General features: G+C 42.3%; 1 protein-coding gene and 1 pseudogene across 1 annotated transcript in view; one reads left to right on the top strand and one right to left on the bottom strand.

The window, feature by feature from the left end:
- The window catches only part of Washc5 (WASH complex subunit 5), a 58,792-nt gene that overhangs the window by 19,408 nt on the left and 18,778 nt on the right, over positions 1–20,606 (bottom strand). Inside the window, exons 10-17 of the mRNA XM_004634422.2 lie at positions 15,959–16,086; positions 12,946–13,075; positions 10,712–10,824; positions 9,108–9,274; positions 8,955–9,030; positions 7,419–7,529; positions 6,076–6,216; positions 4,647–4,727 (exon numbers count right to left, since the gene is read on the bottom strand). Coding sequence (XP_004634479.1) covers positions 4,647–4,727; positions 6,076–6,216; positions 7,419–7,529; positions 8,955–9,030; positions 9,108–9,274; positions 10,712–10,824; positions 12,946–13,075; positions 15,959–16,086 — 947 coding nt within the window. The remainder of the gene's footprint in view (positions 1–4,646; positions 4,728–6,075; positions 6,217–7,418; positions 7,530–8,954; positions 9,031–9,107; positions 9,275–10,711; positions 10,825–12,945; positions 13,076–15,958; positions 16,087–20,606) is intronic.
- LOC105742608 lies at positions 1,243–1,939 on the top strand (annotated as a pseudogene).

The following is a 20,606-nucleotide window of genomic DNA, read 5'->3' as shown; positions in this document are numbered from 1 at the left end:
AGCCAAAGGGTGAAACCAAAGTGAGGAAAGCCCCAGTCCTGAAGGGACTCAGAGGAAAGATGACTTCCCGAGTCTTGAGAAAAACACTTCTCTAACTTATCTCCAGGTGATCTGGACTTTTTCCTTCTCTGTCCCTATTTGATCTTAGCAGTTCAGGCAGAATTGTTAAACTCATCTAAAGTATTGAATACTATTTGTCTTTCCACATTCTGTAAGCTACTTTGCTAATTTTTCTGTAATGAGAAAGCTTTTGTTATTCTCTAAAAAAAGCTTACCAGATCCATAAAATACCAAATGTTTTAAGAGGCTCCTTTGAATTCCCTTAGGTGTGTTTCATTTATATTTAATTTGTAAAAAGCTATTCTTTTAAAAGTCATAAAGATAACTGATAGATTTCACCTGGTTTTGATTATATTTAAACTTCAAAGAAAGCAATTGCAATGAGAGTTGCAGAAAATACAAAAATTAGAGAAACAATGAACTTTATCAGAAATAGCAGTCAACAAAATCCACTCTGTAGAGAAACTAAAGGGTGAGACCCCAACTTCTTCAACAGTTCAAATGGAAAGAAAGGCAGGAGAAACATGGAATGGACTTGAGATGCATTACTTTCTTAACTAGGCAATTCTACACTAGTGTCTAGAAACTTACTCCTGGATAACAAAAAAGAGGCTGAGATGAGGCTGAGGCCCATGAGAAGGATGCAAGAGCAGGGACTATGCTTTATTTCCTAATTTACACAGTGATGGTTTCAGTGGCAATCCACTTGATTAGCTGCATCCAGGGATCAGCAAAGCACACCGTTGGGTACATCATGAGGGTGTGGCCTTGGGGTCAATATCTCGTCCCTCACCCCTGCCTCTCTAGTGCTGCTGCTCCGCTCTGCTTTCTGATCCCATAAGCTAAGCAGCTTTACTCTGTCGTGTCCTTCTGTCATGATGCTCTTGTCTTGGAGCCAGCTGACCATGGTCTGAATCTTTCGAAACCCTAAGCCAAATAAATAAACCTCTCCTCCAAATTACTTGGTCTGGTGTTAGTCTCAGCAATGGGAAGGCTGGCTAATATACACAGTGATTAGAATGGATGGTACGTATTCACCCATAAGAACCCATTAAATTTCATTCATACTTGGATAACTTTCAGTATATGTGTCTAATTTTACAATAAAAAGCTGATCATAAAGATTCATAATGAGCCCGCGGCTCAGGTGCCAACAGGAGGTCTGACCATGTCCTGGCACCAATGGCTTGTCAGGTGCCAGGGTGGTTCAGTGGGGCAGCTCCACAGGGCAGCGGTGCTGCAGGAGCCACAGCCTGTGGGTTAGGGTACAGAACATCATCTTTGGGGAAGTCAGCAACTACATCTCTGAACCAGATCCAATACATAATTTCTGATAACTGTGGGATTTTCTCAAAAATATCCTGTTTTTACTGTACAATGACAGAAAGATTTTCTACAACATGAATGTTACTTATAAAGTGGTGGAACTGGACTTTTTTTTTTTTTTTTTAAAGGGAATGGTCTACAGGGTGTTCAGGGTCTCACTACTAGATCAGACTTGTAGTGATTCTCCTGTTTACAGCCTCCCAAGAGCTGGGATTACAGGCGCGTACCAGCATGCTCAGTCTCCATTGCCTTCTTAGCGTGCCTTGGGGGTGGGGCCGGCATGGCAAGCCCAGGGATTAAACCCCTGGCCTCTGCGCCTGCTTGCAGGCACTTTAATCCACTGAGCTATTTGGCTGGCCCTGGACATACTTGAATATGGCAGCCAGCTTCAAGATGCTCTTTAAAAATGGTGAAAAAAACTGTTGCAAGAATATTTGTCAATGGAACTTTTATTGGAGGTGTAACCAGCACTCCCAGTTTCACAAGGAAGGGAAACTACTCCCACTAGTTCATCAGTGTTACTTAAAAAGAAAAGAGGAAAGAATTTCAGTGACTTAGATACTATGACTAGTAAATGCCAGTTAAAGCGATGACACCTGATAATGTCTTTGAAATGATGTTGACATAAATATGTGAATTATCTTCATGACAATTAAAAATAATGAACAGTAAACTGCTTCAGAAACTTACAAAAAAAGATTCATAACCAGCGACAACAAAATCAAAGAAGTTCAAGGAAGTATTCCTTTAAGAATAGATTTAGGGGGTAGGTAGTGGGGGTGCAGTTCAATAGTAGACTACATGCTCAGCAGGTGTGACGTTCTGGGTCCAATCTCCACCACATGAGTATGTACACCAAAAGCACAGATTGAGGGGAATAGAATTCAATGTGTTCATGAATATAAGGATCTTATGCGGCTCTTTCAATTCTTCCTGGATTTGCAATACTCTATGGAGATGCTCATAGGTAAGGGAGTCTTCACATAACTCCCTCTTCATATTTCTTGCCCTCCTATTAAGTCTAAGTTTCACATGCATCTTGCAGATATTTTTCTACACACATACACAATGGTCTCATTTAGATTTTTGTAATTAAATATGTGTATTTCAGGATGAATATGTATGAAATCGTGTGTGTGTGTGTGTGCATGCGCGTGCATGTATGTTACCATCACTGGGTCAAACCATTAGGCACCTACACCTTAAGGAGGACAGGTTATTCTGGCTCCCAATTTCAGTCCACGGTTGGCTGGTTCCCAGGCAGAGGTCGCACGGTGGAAGGGCCTGGCAGAGGAAAGCTACTTATCACAGCTCAGCAACAGGAAGAGGAGGTGCAAGGGCAAGAACACATCCCTCCAGATCATGCTACCAGGGCCCCACCGCTGTCAGGTCCTCCTCCTAACAGCACGCAGCTCAGAACTCATCAGTGATTAATACCTATGTTGGCCTACAATTTATTGTTTCCATTTCCTATCTTGTAAACTTGACAGTGGCAAATCCTTTTTAAATGATTGTATAGCAATCATGGATGCATCATGATGTGTAGTCTTTTCTCCACTGATGGATATTTAGATTTCTTTCTTTCTTTCGACTGCCTCTACCAATGAGCTTTTATATCTTACTTGTTTTAGGTCTTATGGACCAAAGGGTATCTATACTTCTTATATATTTTTGAAGTATATCCTTAATTATTTGGAGGTTAAAGTTTCGTGAGGGTCAAAGGATGTCTCCTAAGATTACTCTTTAAAACCGGCAATGCCTTTCTCAAATATTTTCTACATAAAAAGAAAGGCATTAGTAGCTTAGTTTGATATCTACTGCATCTGAAATAGATGTTGGATGCTTTCTTCCTTGTTGAGGGAAAGAAAAATGCAAACATCTTTTTCATGTTAGGTGAACAGTGAGCTTTGCTGGACCCATGATTCTGTAAGCAGAGTACGAGTGGAATTTCAGCTAACCTGGCTTTCATACCTGGATCTCCACTTTTCCCTGTCTAGCTCAGACACTCCTTGCATGGAGTGTGTAGTTTATATAAGCCCAAACTGTCAGCCTGAAAGGTAACAACGCTGCCTATTTTGAAACATGTCTGTGAGGGGAAATTAATTAATAATGAATATGTGCTTCATGCCTAATCCTTAGTAACCTCCCAGTAAGCTTAGGTCTTCTTTCTCATCCACCAGATTTTTGGTAAACATCTCGTTTTTATAATAATTTATTCATAGAATTTTTCTCATTCCTTGTTCAACTAGAATCTTTGCATATTGACTTTTTAAATGCAATCTCTTAATAAGAAATTGAAATGGTGAAACTGAATTATAAATCTAATGAGAAAGAAAATAAATAAAATCAATGCCAATAAAAACAAACAAACCAAAAAACCCAACAGGCAGAGCCTATTTTATGGGGTCAGTAAACATATCTCTTCTACCAGAAAATTCAGATCATTTCTAGTTAGCTTAATTTCCTGGATGTTATTAACATAACAGTAATCTGGCAGTTTCGCAGCTAAAAAGTTTTACAAAAATCAGAAATGATCAGATTCTATTAGTGTCAGATCAATGAAAATATAAAAAAAGTACCATGAACTATGCACCTATCACTAGTCATCACAGGATTTTAGATTAAAGTATCAGTGAATCCTACTTTATACCCATAGGATGACAAAACTTTGAAAGCAGGACTTGCATGCATGAGTGATGACAATGCTCTGGTAACAGCGGGGACAATTATCTTAGCTGTCTGAACCTTGGGTGTAAATAAAAATACCCAAAGGGGGACGATGAGATGGCTCATTAGAATAAGCGCTTGCCTGGCAAGTGCAAGAGCCTGAGTTCAACCCCCAGTTCCCCCAAAAAAAAAAAAATATATATATATATATATATATATTCGAAGGAAGAGAGAGAGAATCAGGGATGGGGGAAGTAATACGGACTCAGGAAATCAAGGCATTTTGCTTTCTTTACTATTACAGAAGTTCAGTGAAATAAAATTTTCTTAGATTTTAATAATTCTTGGGTAAAATGGTTACTAATACCACAAATTTTCTTGAGGGACCACACGATAAAGAAATCCCAAGATTATACCATGAGAATGTTTTCAAGTACCATGAACAATACAGGTTATACTCCTCTCTTCCTTTACCCATCAATAAAACAAAAATCAGAATGTGAAGCAAAAAGGTAACATCATTTCCTGCTCTGCCATGCTGGAGAAATGAAAGCCATTAACCACAAGGCCAGAGACTAGCACCCAAACTGTACCTTGATGATGCCAACCAAAGTTGTTTTCATCATTAAGATGCCTTCGGTGAAAATGGAAATAGCGTGAGTAAGCTTGGCAACCTTTAAGAAAGAAAAAGAGGAACACTGAGGGACCACAGAGAAAAGACTCATCGCTTGTGAGGAAAGCTAGGTAACTGGTGAAGTCTTAGCATGAATGATGCCAACAGGAATGATTATGTGGATTTAACAAGGTCACCAGTGTCCACGTGCCTTGGACAGAAGTAAGTCTTTGCGTTGTTAAGGAGAGAGCACTGTGAGATATACTGGGCAGCAGGCAGGAGGTCTTCATCTGTTCTTCAACCTTGGACCAAGCATTTCCCTGCCTCAGACTTTAGTAACATTTAGGAAGCATGGTTGCAGTTGCTGCCAGCTGGAAAGGACTGTGACTCTGTGAGGGACTCTGCCCTCCACATAGCCCCACATTCCCTTTTTAAAAATTTATGTACGTATGTATGTATGTATGTATGTATGTATGTATGTATGTATTTGGTACAAGCTCTTACTACGCAGCTCAGACTCATAGTGATCTTCCTGTCTCAGCCTCCCCAGTGCTGGGATTACACGGTGTGCCCAGCGTTCCCAGACTGGCACAGCACATGGCACCAGGGATCAAACCTGGGTTCTTGCACTTGCCAGGCAGGCGCTTAGGCCGCTGAGCTATCTCCCAGCCACCCCGCTTTCTTTTAAGCAACACCAGGAGACACATAAGGTAGGCAGATGCTGTTATTGTTAAGTGGGAACAAACATGAAATAACTGCTTCATCATATAAATTCCTGATGTATGTTTTGAAGCTGTATCAGGGAATGGGAAGCTGACACCGGACATTATATTTTCAATTTTCACTTGACTTCTCACATCTTTAAATTTCAAGTTCAGGGAGGAAGAAAGTACTAGTGTTTGGTGAGAAACAAGCTCTGAATTTGTTTAACTTTCAGACGGGCTTAAAAGTCTTATTATAGGCAATGGCTAATGGATGCACGTTATTTTGAGCCACTGGTTTGGCATAAAAACTGGCTAAAATTTATTTTTTCATTTTACGATGCTGCAAAGGTATGCCCACATACTCTGTTGTTCACTTTCAGTAAGTAGGTAACAAATCCCACGAGCTACCCAATTCTTTTATTATAAAATAGGTTTTGTGCTAGATGGTTTTGTATCTCAGGCTACCGTAAGCATCCTGAGCATGTTTAGGGTAGGCAGAGAAAGCTACAGTGTTCAGAGGTTAGGCGCCTTAACTATACTACAACCTAGGGTGAATGAAACAGTCAACCGTGGCTGCCACTGAGAATAAGAAAACAAACTGGAATTGGTCTGGTGGTCCCCAGGAGATGGCAGGCAATTCTGTCTGTCGTAATTCATGGTTTTTAGTTTTCAATAACAAAAGGCAGAGTCAAAGGGATGGAGCACCTCGTATCGGGGGCCCAGCTGAGCATAGTCCCTCAGCTTGTCTTTGTCCAGGCGGGTAGGCACTTCAATGATATCGTGGGTCTGCAGCTTGATGATTTTCAGAAGAGATGTAAACATGCTTTCTGGGATGATCTGCAGCACCTTCAGTGGCAGGGAAAGGGGGAGACACAATAGAACTTCTTTATTTATAGCTGACAAATAGCTGGACAAATGGCAGTATTAGGGACCAGTGTGTACAAAGAGTGGTTTGTCTACATGCAAAGATGGCAAAAAGTTTAACACTAACTGTTCACAGATTATAAAGCCATTTCTTTTACAGTGCTAGAAGAAGAGGTACACTCCTATGCTGGGGTTCAAAGATGTCAAAGAACATCACGTGCGTGTACTCAGCTAGAATGTGGCAGATTAATTCTAAATTCCTGTCTGGCTTCTTGCCCCATCAGAGTTATGGAAACAAGGACTGAAATGCCCATGAAACTTGAAACAGGTTCTGAGGAGAATACGTTGGTGCTGGTTCTGACTCCTTTTTTGGTGGAACCAGGGATTGAACTCAGACCCCTGCACTCGCCAGGGAAGCACTTATCCTACTGAGCCATGTCCCCAGCCCCACAGTTCTGACCCTTGTGCCAACTGGCTCTAGAATTGGAAGAAGCTACTATAGCCTTTCTCGGTTTCTGTACCTATAAAATGGAAGTTAATACTACCGTTCGAACAGTAGGTGTAGTCATTTGAAGGTAAAAATACATCTGCATGTCCACAGTGGCAGTAAAAATGTTTATTTTCCGGTATAAAAATTTCTGGAGGACCAGGGAGATAGCTCAGTGGCGTAAGCACATGACTAGAAAGCACAAGGTCCTGAGTTTGATCCCCTCTAACCACCCCTCAAAAACATCTGGAACAAATTCTTTTTTTTTTTTTTTTTATTTTAGGGAGGGGTCTACAGGGTGTTCAGGGTCTCACTACTTGATCCGACTCATAGTGATTCTCCTGTTTACAGCCCCCCAAGTGCTGGGATTACATGCATGTGTCACCACACCCAGTCTCAGCTGCTATCTCAGCTCGCCCCGGGGGCGGGGCCGGCATGGCAGGCCTGGGAATCAAACACCAGGCCCCTGCGCCTGCTTGCACATGCTTTAATCCGCTGAGCTATTTGGCCGGCCCTTGGAACCAAATTTTTGTTTTGGAACTAGGGATTGAACTCAGGCCCTTGTGCTTGCCAGGGAAGCATGGACCCAAATTTTGAAAGCGAAAGAAATACAAATGTCCTTTCTACAGGGCCCAAGTGTGCCTTTTTGTTTAAGACAGCTGTTCGTCAATGAAAGCCCTCTTGCTGCTCGGCCTACCTTTCTCACATAGGACACCAGTTCACCAGAGTAATACTGAGACACGCTGAGAAGATCAGGGCTGTTTGCTTGATTAATACGAAGAAGGGGCAGGTCCAGCGCAGAGGCAAGCTACAAGGAAAGTAACGTATCTGTGTGTTGAATTCCAGGAAGTCCCAGAACTCTCTTTCCAGAAAACAAAATATACAACAAAGTACTTGGAATTTACTCAACAAGAGACTGCAACCATGAAACCTCATCAGTATCACAGTTTGTAACAGTACAATCTTAGGAACAGCGCAGACACCTAAGATGATGGTGGCTCTTGGGGTGAGGTCCCTGGGCCGACAGGAGCAGCATCTGTGACTGTGTCAGCCATGCCCCACCCAGAGGATGGAGTCAGAAGCCGGGGGCGGGGCCTGCAGCCTGTGACAAGCCCTTCCAGTCAGGCTGATGTCTGAGAGCCGTGTGCTACAGGAGAAAACGACTCCTTGAGTGGGGAAAATCCGACATCCTGATTGCTGAACTGTGGGCTCTTCTAATTTGAGAAGCTATGAAGTATAAGAAGGGCCACGCAGAAAGGGAGGAAACAGGGACAGCCACACTGTGCTACAGCATCAATCACGAAATCCACTTACAAGTACAGAGGCGACACAGTATGAACAAAGGTGCGCTTTGAACTTCACAGGTCTGGTGACTGTGAGAAGATACTGAGTAAAGTACTGTGCGCTTACCACGCACTGAAATTACCTGGAGAGGAAGGCCCTGCCTGTATTGTTTGCCAGCATTTCTTAACCTTTAGAGCACATACTATAGGAGAGGCTGGACTAAAAGTTTCTAAAAAGTTAGTTTGCCTAGCATGCATGAGGTCCTGGATTTGATCCTGAGCACAGGCAAAAAAAAAAAAAAAAAAGATTCAATTCATGTTTAGGGAATAAAGGAGCCAGAGATATTTTTGGTATATTAATAAAACTTAATTTTAAAAAATCGATATATTCATTTAAAAATAATGTTCTGTATATTGTGAATTTTTACATTTTGGAGGTACTAGGGATTGAACTCAAGGACTTTGTACTGAGCTACATCCCCATCCCTTTTAATTTTATTTATTTATTTGTATGTATGTATGCAGGACAGGGTCTATAGGGTCTCACTACATAGATCTGACTCATAGCGATCCTCCTGTCTTCAGCCTCCCATGTGCTGGGATTATAGGTACACACCACCATGCCCAGTCACAATCCCTTTTCATTTTTATGCTGAGGTAAGAGCTCACTTAGTTGCTAAATTGCCCAGGTCGGACTTGAAGTTGCTATCCTCCTGCCTCCACCTCCCAGAAGGCTGGGATTACAGGCATGTCACTCCACACCTGGCTATTGGCATCTTTTGAACCCCTAGTGTCGCAGAAAAACTGCTGACAACTTTCAGTCCATAAAAATACTTAAATTATCAAATTTCCTGGAAGGATGAAATCTGGGCCTGATAGATGAATGACACACGTATGAAGGCCAATTTTCTCCTTGTAACAGAAAATCGATCTCACCGTTGTTTGCTCACCTTCAGGAATGTAGCTCTGAGTTTAGTAACCATGGATGGGTTGACCCTTATGCTTTCTTGCATGATGGATGTGAAACTGTAAAAAGAAATAAGGTCTAAGAAGATGTTCTGGGTGGCCTTCAACAAGGGTAAAGTCCGCACTTTCACCATTACCTGTCAATCAACTGCCAAGCAAAGGAGAGGTCGCCAACGATCTGCATTGTGATCAGGACTTCCTCTTTAATGTTAATTGTCCTGATCATTTGGTGGAGAAACTTCCGGGTATCAGCAAGAAACTGACACACTTGCAGATTTGACTCCAACTGGTGAAATTCCTGAACCTGTGTTATATAAAAACATCTGATTTAAAGAATTCCGAGCGGCCACAATGACGTTCATTTTTCTTTGAAAAACACTTCAAGTAAAGTACATGGCTATCTCTTTATAAAATTTTTAATCCAAATTATAATTTTACAAATATATAAGCCAAGTCATAAAGTGCACACATTTTTAGGATTATTTTATACACACTGCTACAAGTGAATAGTCCCATTTTTCATTCTATTACAAATAAATACATATGGGAAAATCTTACTTCAGAAGATAGGCATCATTGCTAAAAGAAAAAAATTCACTTCAGGGGCTGGGGCGTGGCTCAAGGGTAAAGCTCTTGCGCAGTATGTGTAAGGCGCTGGGTTCCATCCTGGCACAATACACACATATACACACATGCAAGTTCTATCACAATCATTGTGCTGGTGTTTGCACATGATTGAGGTTTTCTGGTTAGTCTTTAATGTCAAATAGTGCTTCAATAATGTTCTGAACTTTTCACGCCTGTAACCGAAGAGGCCTGGGCTACATGTCAAAATAAAGCAAAAGCTGGAAAGTATTAGAGACTAACAAAACTGTTGGTGCTTGTGTAACAGACTAGAAAATTACCCAAAGATGTAAAACATTGTGATTATGTAACTATTCTGGAATGAGAAACTGTGACACATTAATATGGGGCATCAGACAGTGCTGTCGCTTACAGAGATCATCCTAAAAACCTCCAAGAAATAACAAGAGCCTGGAAGAAATTCTGCCAGATGAGAAAGCACTCACTGTATGTTTAACATGTACAGTTAATCCAACTGGCTAGGGTTACAGATGATATTTTAAGTAAAGTCCACAGTTGTTGTTCTTATGCTAGCCTTTCATTGTAAGCCCATTTAAAAACAAAATCGCAAATTTTAGCTCAGTCTGGCACCACATGTATGTCATCCCAGTACTTGGGAAGCTGAGGCAGGAGGATCACCGGAAGTTCAGGGCCAGCGTGGGCTATGTAGTGAGACCCTGTCTTGAAAAGACAAAAAGAATGGCAAGATCTAATCATTGTTTTGGGTACCATCATTTTCAGTAGATGAAAAAATAAACTAGTTTTTCAGAAAAGCATATGATACCTGGACAAATATTTTCACTTTTGTGTATTTATTTCTAGCTTTTACATATACTTTACCACTGATTTTCTAATGTTCCTATACTGTTTTCATGTTTCTTTCCTAAGACATTTCCTCAGGTTGAAATACCATGTTCCTCTGCCGTCAGTCTATTGGTGCTGGTCACCTGCGTACCTGTCCAATTTTAGGACACTACTATCGTAGTACAGGGAGTATATTAATGTGCACTGCTTCTGCTTCTGGTGAAATTCTTAGATATATTTTTTAGGAGCAAACTATTAGAGGTACGAAGGTACGCTTCATGATCCAAAGCTAAGTTACAAAGACTTTCCTTACCTCCTCCAAAGCCTGTATTAGTTGCACAGTTTTTCTGCCTGCAGCAGTGGAATCATCATAATTTAAAGACAGTATTTGTTTTGAGATCTCTCTGAACCAAGCTTGAAGATTTTCTATTAACAAAGAAACAAGGAAAAACTGAAATCCAGAGTTCCTATAGCTGCGGCTTTGAGTTTAAATTAAGTCATCGCTTATAAATCAGTTCTCATTCACAGAATTCTTACTATGTACCCAACATTGCTTCTAGGAATTTCCCAAACCACAATAAAAATGTCTGGACATGAGCCTTCACAGGACAGATTAAACTTTCTACATAAATAACTTAGTCTACAATTCTTGGCAGAAAAGGCTCAGAGGCCCGTGTGGGCACTGTAACCCACAGGGACAAGGATGAAGTAGCCAGGGAGAGGCATCAGAAATGATGGGTGATAGCTATGGGAAAGTGCTCTGCAGACGAAGAGATGGCAGAGGAGAGGAGGGCGCTCATCCAAAAGGAAGCGTCTGGCAAGGACGACGGTGGTCAGATTTCCCGTGAAGGTCAACGTGGAACCTAACCCTTGAATTTGATTTGGTTCTCATCCAATTCAGTTTGTGACCAGAATCATAGAAAGAATTAAGTTTGTGAACTGAGCCATCATTGTACGTGTTTATTCCATAGGTTGTAAGGATGAAATGAAAAAAAAAAAGGCAGAAGTATGTCTTAAGCTAAAATAAACCGTATAGTCAAAAAAAAAAAAAAAAAAAAAAGGGGGTAAAATAGATACACAAATGATCTGAAACAAGGCTGGTACTTATGGAAACCTGAGAGAGACAACAGAGAGTTATGAGCTTGATTCTACACTAATCTGGTCAGATGGAATAGATGGTTCTAGCTTCATCCTTTTTCATCACAATATGGTGACTTGTAAAACAGGATGCTAACTTATATCACACTGCTATAAATTGAGTTTTAAAAAAAAATGTATTTGGTACAGGGTCTCACTATGCAGCTTGAACTCATAGTGATCCTCCTGTTTTCAGCCTCCCCAGCGCTGGCGTTACAGGTGTGCGTACCACGCTCAGTCTTGGTAGCCAGCTCCGTGCACCTGGGGGCAGGGCCAGCATTGCATGGGATGCCGGGACTGAATCCCAGTTGCTGAGCTTGCCAAAGCAGGCCCCCAGTCTGCTGAGCTATTTCATCGGCCCTAACTGGCTGATTTTTAAATTCAGACTACTAGTAAGTATACTTTGGGAGCATATCTTAGACGAACTAAAAAAACATCAAATAAATTCACAAAAACCAAGATAAAATAATCATAAGCTCTTATTGATTAAAAAAGTTCATTTCTTTTTATAAAAAGCTGTACTATGAAGTAATTCTACTATATAATTAACCTCACTGGAAAAGATCTGAGAGTCAAGACAAATACTAAGCATTTCAAAGTTTGTCATCTTAAAATTCAAAATGTCCTATCAGAGCCATTTGAAAAGTTCTTATTTATGAAAATTTGAAATAGTGCCATAATTTCCTATAGATTTCCTAAAACAAGCAGGAGGAAAGCCATTACAGAAGCCAGATGTGGGAGCACAGACCTGTAATCCCAGTACTTAAGAGGCTGAGGCAGGAGGATTGCTGTGAGTCCAAGACCAGCCTGGGCTACAAAGTGAGCTCAACGCCAGCCTGAACTGCATTGTGAGATCCTATTTCAAGAAAAAAAAATTATTAAAGTAACGATCCCGTTCTGCAGTCTACAGGCTCCCTGTCCTGCCACTGGACGGCAGGTGCACAGGACAAGAACCCGGTGAGGTGAGACTCTTACATATGATCTGTGTTGACCGTTATCAATATTCCCAGATAACAAAGTCCTCTGAAAAGACCACGAGAACTACACACCCTTTTTCGCTTCCCCTAAATAGACATAAACTGACACATGAGTCGTGCATAGTGTGGGCTTGGGGCAGAGTTTTAAGAACAAGAATTTTTAAGAACTCCTGGTTTGGCCTAACCTCAGATTTCAAAGCTAGGTGAAAAATCCCTAAATCCAGGCCGGATTCACATCGTGCCCCAGACGGCGCAAGGCTCAAGGCAGTCCGAGGTGGGCGGCAGCTCTTCTGTCAGTACGGCCACAGAAAGACGATACAGGTGGACAAGGAGGAATACATAAAGCCTTTTTGCTTGGCTAGCTTCTCGCGTTTCAAACGATCTGGGTAAATACGGCACCTCAAATGCATCAGTATGTCTCCTCAGCACTTACCATTTTTCTCTACTCTGGTGAGGGGTTTCACTCCTGAAAAGACATCGGCAAGCTCCGTCATCCGCTCCGAGCCCTCCTTCTTGTAATGCTCCCATTTGGCCTGCTTCTCGGAAAGCATCTGTTTGAACATCTGCTGAGGAGAACGAAAAGACTGAAGAGAAAATCCTGATCCTGCAATTGACAGAAGAATCCCTGAATAAAACCCAGTTTTTAAATAAAAATATTAAAAAATGAATGCTGGCCCACTCCTGTGTTACACAAATTGATGGGCAAAGGGACAGCACCTCTGACCAGCTGCAAAAGGCACAACCCACAGCGCTTGGAAGTCTTCAGGTCCCCATGCCTGACCACTAAAATTTGGTGTAGGTTTTGGTAGGGCCAGGAAACACTGCAGCAGTGTGAGGTTAACTTTCTGACAGGAGTCACAAATTGGCTTTTCAAGGTCACAATTCCTCCAATACCCACTTAAGGTTTAGGTATTATCCTGCCAGATTACAGGGGTATGTATAAAATTATCAAGAATGTTTCCTTCCACTTAAGATTACACAGATGGTTTAATTCACTCCTTTATAAAACTTAAACTTTATCATGGGTAGAGAAGAAAATTGTATAATTCAGTTTATTTTCTTTCTTGCAACAAATTTTAAAAACATATATATTCTCCCTACAGGACGTGCTGACAAAGGTTTAGGATTTATCCCAATGTGCTCTTATGAGATACCTATACATGAATATTGATTTTTTTCCTCAGGAAATTTTTCATTTGTTAGTACTGTAATGAAACTGAAAAGATGCCAAAAGGGTAGGGAGTCTCCAGCTGTAGATGTGTGAATCAGTGCTGCATGAGGTGTGGCATCTGAGGAGAAGGAGCCTTGAGCTGGGCAGGACCATTAAGCAATGAAAAGAGAAGGAGGAGGATGAGGAATGCAGGTTTCATTTTTTCTGTTTGTTTCTTTTTGAGATAATGTAGCTCAGGCTAATGATGCAGCTCAGGCTGGCCCTGAACTGCGTAACCCAGTCTGGCCCTGAACTCATGGTGATCCTCCTGCTTCAGTCTCTCCAGTGCTGGGATTACAGGTATATGCCACCACACATGGCTCACATTTCCTATGTTTTAAGATAGAATTTGGGAGGGAGGATGGTCCTTGAACTAGGAAATGAAATCATATACAGTTAAGAAGAGATACAGGTCTAATTCTGTTTACAGAAGAGTCAGAAAGTGATCCTACACAGGTTGCAGAGGGAGGTATAAGAAAGGAAAATACAGGTTAAATAACCAAACTGAAATGTCAGGAATTCAAATTTGTTATTTCTGTGTCTGATTTTTTTTTTTTTTTTTGGGCAGGGGCAGCTCAGCCCGCCCTGAGGTGTAGCGTTATGGTGCTGGGATCAAATCATGGTCCTGTCATGACAGGCTGTGCCCAAAGGCTGTCTTATATCCTCTCTGCCTAAGGAGACAGAAGGAGGCTGCTCACACTGCTTTGGTAGAGTGCAGAGAACAGGGTGAGTGTTGGCACTCAGGTGGCTCAGACCTACCCCAATTTGGTTAACACCACTGAATTAACTTACAGGGAACTGGATCATTATGCTATGGTTCTGGATTCTAGCGGCCCAGGGGCGTTCTGTGGGGCAGCTCTCCTGCCATGCGTGACACCTGCTCCTGGCCTATCCGCTATTTTCTTCATTCTTCCTGGATGGCAGAGACATGACCTGATCTTTAAAAAACCCCTAATACCTCACTGGCAATAGAGTAGGTATTCTATACTCGTTAGTTAAAAAGAAAACATTAAAATTACTAAATAAATCATTACAGGAAAAACCACTGAAAGCATTTAGCGTACACATGAGCACTGTGTTAATAACCAGCACCTACTTTTTCTGGGCTACTGAGGGAACAGACTACCCTCACATGCCTTGAGGGTAAAGCAGCACCTAGTATGTCTCTGTCAGACTGAAACAAAGTGAGGAATGGCTCTGAGTGGGCATCAACATGTGGGGCTAGTTCCTGAGCCACCTAATCTAAATGCCCGAGGTACTAGTTATAAAAGCTAGGCACGCTGAGGTATCCTTCAGTTTTACTTTGCCCAGGGATTCTTTAGGGTAAGACTAACCTCAGCATTTCCCTTAGTAAGCTCAAATTCCTTAACGTCCTCAAGGCCACCTTGCCAACCCTACTCAACCCTCTTCCAATAGGTACCCTTGGCTGCTACTACAATAGAGACAGATCCTGCAAGGCCCAACATGGGCTGGTGCCTGCCCATCTCAGTAACCACCTTTCTGTCACCTTCTCCCCTATAGCTGTGGGCCTTCCAGGCCTTGGCTGGTCACGTTCTTCCCTATCCACAGCACTCAGACACACAATGAGGACAATGGGGATTCTTTCTGAGAAAGTGGTCAGTTTATTTCTTGTTGTCACTGCACTGTATCTGCATGAACTAAGATGGCTGCCGTGTCATGAAGTGATATACTCTTACTGCTCACCATGGCTTATTTGGTTTGCTGTCAACTAAAGCACTGGATGGTGGGAGGCTGCGGTCCCCTTTCTCCCGGGATGTTCTCTGGAATGCTCCCTCCTCTGTCTAGCTAACTCTGACAGATTCTTCTCCAGTCCCTTCAGAGATGCTTACTTCTGTTCTCAGGGAAGTCTTCAGGCCGGGACAAGATCCTTATTTTACGCCAGAGAACTGTGCCCCTTTTCGTCAGAGCACAGATCTCAGTTTACACGTACGTTCTCGTGAGTGTGATTCTCTGATTAATGTCTGTAGTCCTCATTAGACTGTGACCTCCACAACCCTGCACTTTCTCCATCACTGCATCCTAGAAGACGATGTGCAGTAAGTGCTGGCTCCATGTCTAATCCTGTCCTTTTCAAAAATAAGAACTATTTTACATAGCTAGAATGTGTAGCTTAAATCAAAAGAAACAGCAGCTAAATTCTAATTTGTTTCTTAAAACAATTTTTAAACATTAAAAAAAAAAGTCCTACAACTTTGGTGATTATCAGTATTTTTACCTCTTTGAGTATGAACTCAAACTGTGCAGTATTCAGCAGCAACTGGAAGAGGATCTTGGGATTGTACCTAGAGTCGGTTAGAATCTGGTCCTTGATCTGACGAAGGCGTTTATTGTTTGGGTCACAGGCTAGAAATATGAAGAAAATATGTATGAATGAAGATGAAACCTCAAGTACTTTGCTTCACTTTAAGCATCCAGCATTAAATAAAGTGTTTACCAATAGAGTGGTGAAAGAGTGAATCTAGGCTAGGGTGGACAACTGAGTCTGATATGGAGTGTTACTCCTTTCTAGAATGCTTCATGAAAACAGTGCTTCTAAAGTTTGTAAACATTTTGAGGCTGGCTTTTATCAACTGCCTAATTAAGTGGGAGTGCTTCATAGGAGGGTGGCCTTCTTAGTTCCCATGTTTGGACCCGCTTTTGATGCAGAAAGCGACCCATGCTACTTGGCTGTGGGGAGGCAGGCTGAGACTGCTGTCCTCAGGAAGAGCTGTTTGTAAGGGGTACTCTTGGCAGGCACCTGAGACCTTGGCTTTTGGGACAGGCTTTCACCACTTTGAGAACTGAGAATGATTCACTATGTTGTGGCTGTTCACAAAAACAATGTTAATATCTGCCTTCCTCTGGTAGTTTGGACTTTTGTACAGGACAGGGAGGGGCTGCCTACCTGATTGGCCCCAGTAAATATGCAGAAGCGCCTGGTGGTACCATCTCTCATGTGTTGTCATGATTCACTGCTAGGGGATTTGAGCAGGTGCTGCATGACTCAACTGGGAAAGGACCCTTGGAAGCTTGTGCCTGATTTCATCTTTGTTTTTTTTTTTTGTTTTTTTCTATTGCTGATTTTGCTTTTGCAAGGATTAGAGGACAGCCATAATTATCATACAATTATCATACACATTCTGAGTCCTCTTGGTGAATCTGAAAGCTTGGGGTGGTCTCAGGGACTGGCTGACACAACAGGGAGGCAGCCCACCCAGAGATGTGGCCACTTGAAATGGGAAGAACTGGGACTTTGGGCATCCATCTCCTTGCCAAGGTCAGGGGCATGGTGGGGACTCCATGCTCCCTAGATGATCCACTGCCCAGGCACTGCAGCTTAAGACAACCAAGCAAAGTCACAAAGTTTGGCAGTGACTGACACATGGACCAAACAGCAGATGCCCTCCCTGACTTTCACTTTGGCCTATCAGCTGCCAATCATAACCATTTCAAATAAAATAAACAGTAAGTTAAAAGAAAAGAATTAAAAAAAAATCAATGCTAAAATTGATTTACAGGTTCAGGAAGAAAAAAATAGGATGAAGCAAAAACATATGCATAAATGCAATCTATTTAAATCTAGACTGCAAATAAGGTCAAAATAAAAACCTTAAGGTGACAGCTATAGTTTGTAATGTTCCCAGCTGAGCAGAGTACAAGGTCTGTGGTACGTGCACTAGCATTTTACACACACTCACGCCTGCTTTCCTGTGTGCAGCCTGGGATGCTGGGCAGGCCCAACAGACAAGGTAGGAGCATATACCATAGGTTGTGTGCTCTGCGTCCGAAGAGAAAACACCACACCCCGGGGTGTGTATATTGGGTGTGGTATGTTGGGTGCTTCTGTTATCGTAACACCTGAGGAAGGCCATTTTATGTATCGATGTCTAAGCTACTCCATCAGGATGAAATTTATGACAGCCTGAGCAAAGGGCTCAGTTTTTTTTTTTGTAGTATCAGGGATCGATCTTAGGACCTTTCGCTTGCCAGGCAGGTGCTTATGCCGCTCAGCTAACTCCCCAGCCCACTGGGCTCAGTTTTTATAAAAAACTGAAGTTCTGATTTCTCATGTATTCTCCAGAACAACCTGGGAAGAAATAATTGGACTGGTGACCCTGACTCTACAAAGAGATCAGCTTTGCATTTTTCTAACTATAAAACAAGAAAACTGAAACCCAATACCAGAGGTCTAATCACCTCCACAATCACCCTAATGTTAGAGCCTAGAAAAATGCCTCGTGAAGGCTGCTAGGAGGCAGTATAGGCACATACTAGGATGGAATCCCAGAGATGCTAAATAAGCAGTATATGCCCATGTCTGCCTCACACCCAGATAGGCAAATTGCTTGTTTCTGGTAAATTATCCTTGTGCAATTAGGCCAGGCAATGGCCAGGCACAAGAATGCGTTTGCATCTAGATGTCCTGGTAAAGCCTCATGCAGTCATGCAGTGGGCTTCTAGGGTTTCCGGCTGCCGCATGGTCCAGTGGGGGACGAAGGGTGTTAGCGCTACACCTGGCCTGGGGTGGGCGGCCTGCATACGATATAAGGGAGGGAGAGAGGCTTGCTCTTTCTGCTCCCCCCTGTTGCTCCTGTTGCTTTTGCTGTTTTCCACAGGGCTATGAATTGCTGCCCTCTGCTATGTGCCACACTGCGCTAGAGCCAGCTGAGTAAGGACTGAAACCTCCACAAGCTGTGAGCTAGTAAATCTTTCCTTTCTTAATTTTCAGCTTCTGGTACTTTGTCTCAGCAATGACAGAAAAGTAACCAAGACAGAATGAAAAACATGGCTAAAGATGAAAGCTGAGGTTAGCCCTGGCACAGCGCAGATCTGGAGACACGACTGTCAGGCACCATCACACAGAAGATGGGGCTCAGGCTGAGTCATGAGAAAACCACAGCTGTTTTTATGACAGGATAAAGTGAGGACCTGGGCTGTTTACATTCTTGTAAATGGAAGACTTTGGTAGAGAAGATTACAAGCTGAGTCGATGTAGTAAAATCTCCTGAAATTAGAACTAGAGTTCATGTAAAACATAAACAGCTAATTCAAAACAGATCAATTAGATGCTTAAAAGTTTCAGTCATAGTATTCACACTGTGGGTAAACTGTAAGTGGATCTAGGCCCACAAGCAAAGGGGTGCAAAAACCTGGAAAGCCACACTTGTGAGACAGGTTCAAGGAACTGGAGAGAAGGCAGAGGAGAAATGACACACATGGCAGGAAGGGTGGGCAAGTCCTGTCGATATTTTCTCTATAGTCCACTTGTAGGAGACAGCTGGTAGCTAGAGGATGTGAAGAACATCTTGAGGGAAGAGTTGTGAGGCTGGCACCATCGTATTATTAGGGGGTGTTGAACAACTGCGTGGACAGTTTTAGTGGCACAATCTTCTCTAAAGAAAGACGTGAGTGTCTGTCTCTGAAGGTCCTCAAGAAGGTAGATGAAGGAAAGATAAACAGAAGGCTCTACTAGGCTGCTGAGTGACACAACTCTCAGGAAGAGTCAGTCCTGGATGAACCAATTCATTAGTTAATTAAAGTTGGAGGAACATTTACTATGGATAAAGAATTAGCCCTCTCTGAACAAGCTTAGGATGGTTAGTTCAATCTACTTATTTCTCTACCAATTAAAACAGAGGTTTTAGGGCTGGAGAGATGGCTCAGTGGTCTAAAGCACCTACTTAAAAAACAAGCTCAGCAAAGCATCAGGGACTGCGGTTCAATCCCCCAGCACCACATGCCAGCCAGCCCCCGCCCCCTGGTGGGCTGAGCTGGCCACACACACACACACCTCTCTCTCTCTCTCTCTCTCTCTCTCTCTCTCTCTCTCTCTCTCTCTCTCTCTGTCTCAAATAAATTAAAATAAAATAAAATAAAAAATTAAAAAAAAAAAAAAAAAAAAAAAAAAACAGAGGTTTTAGTCACTGATCACTGCTTCTACAGAGATGATTTACAGAGTCTAAGAACTCCATGAACTTGATGGTCAAACCATGTAGACAGAAAGTCTCAAAGGTCTCTTTTTTTTCTACAGAGAGAAAAGTTGGGACCAAATCTTCCTGAGGCAAGCACTTTAGTCTGGTCAGGTCCTGAACTCAGGCAGCCCATGTTTTTCCATATTTCTAAAATCATACCACTGATTCAATACTTCTGTAGTCCACAATTTCTTCTGGTTTTTACCTCATCTTACTAAGAGCCTGACCAGCTCCCGACTCCTAAATGGAGCCTTTGTTGACCTCTTCTGTTCTTCTACCCCACGCAATGGTTCCCTCCCTACTCTGAATTTGCACCACACTTAAAACACCTGGCTTTTATTTACTGCCTGGACCTTGTGTCAGTTGCCTATGGCTGTTTGCACTAACCAATTAGCATATGTTTCGTAAATTAAAACCAGAGGGGCTAGGGAGATAGCTCAGTGAAATAAGTCCTTGCCTGGCAAGCACAAGGAACTGAGTTTGATGCCTGGTACTACCAAAAAACAAACAAGCAAACAAAATACCACAAAAAACAGAACTATTGAAACTTATTCTCTTACATATTAAAAGCAAGAAATCTAAAACATGGCCCTCTGGGGTATCTTCTGGAAGCATACACTAGAGGAAATCTTTTCCGTGCCTTCTTTTTTAAAAAAATTATTTGATACAGGGTCTCACTACCAGCTTCGACTCGTAGTGATTCTCCTAACTCAGCCTCCCCAGTGCTGGGATTACAGGTGTACACCACCGCCACCATGCCCAGCTTCAGGTACTGATGATCGAACTCAGGTCCCTGTGTTTGCCAGGCAGGCATCAGACCACTGAGCCATCTCCTCAGCCTCTTCCTTTCCTTCAGCCCTTCCAGGTTGCCTCCATTTCTTGGCTTATGGCCCTTCCCATCTTTTTTTCAAT

The sequence above is a fragment of the Octodon degus genome, unplaced genomic scaffold, assembly GCF_000260255.1.
Source record: "Octodon degus isolate 3935 unplaced genomic scaffold, OctDeg1.0 scaffold00062, whole genome shotgun sequence".
In the NCBI taxonomy this organism is placed as follows: Eukaryota; Metazoa; Chordata; class Mammalia; order Rodentia; family Octodontidae; genus Octodon; species Octodon degus.
This window is presented reverse-complemented; position numbering and strand designations above follow the sequence as displayed.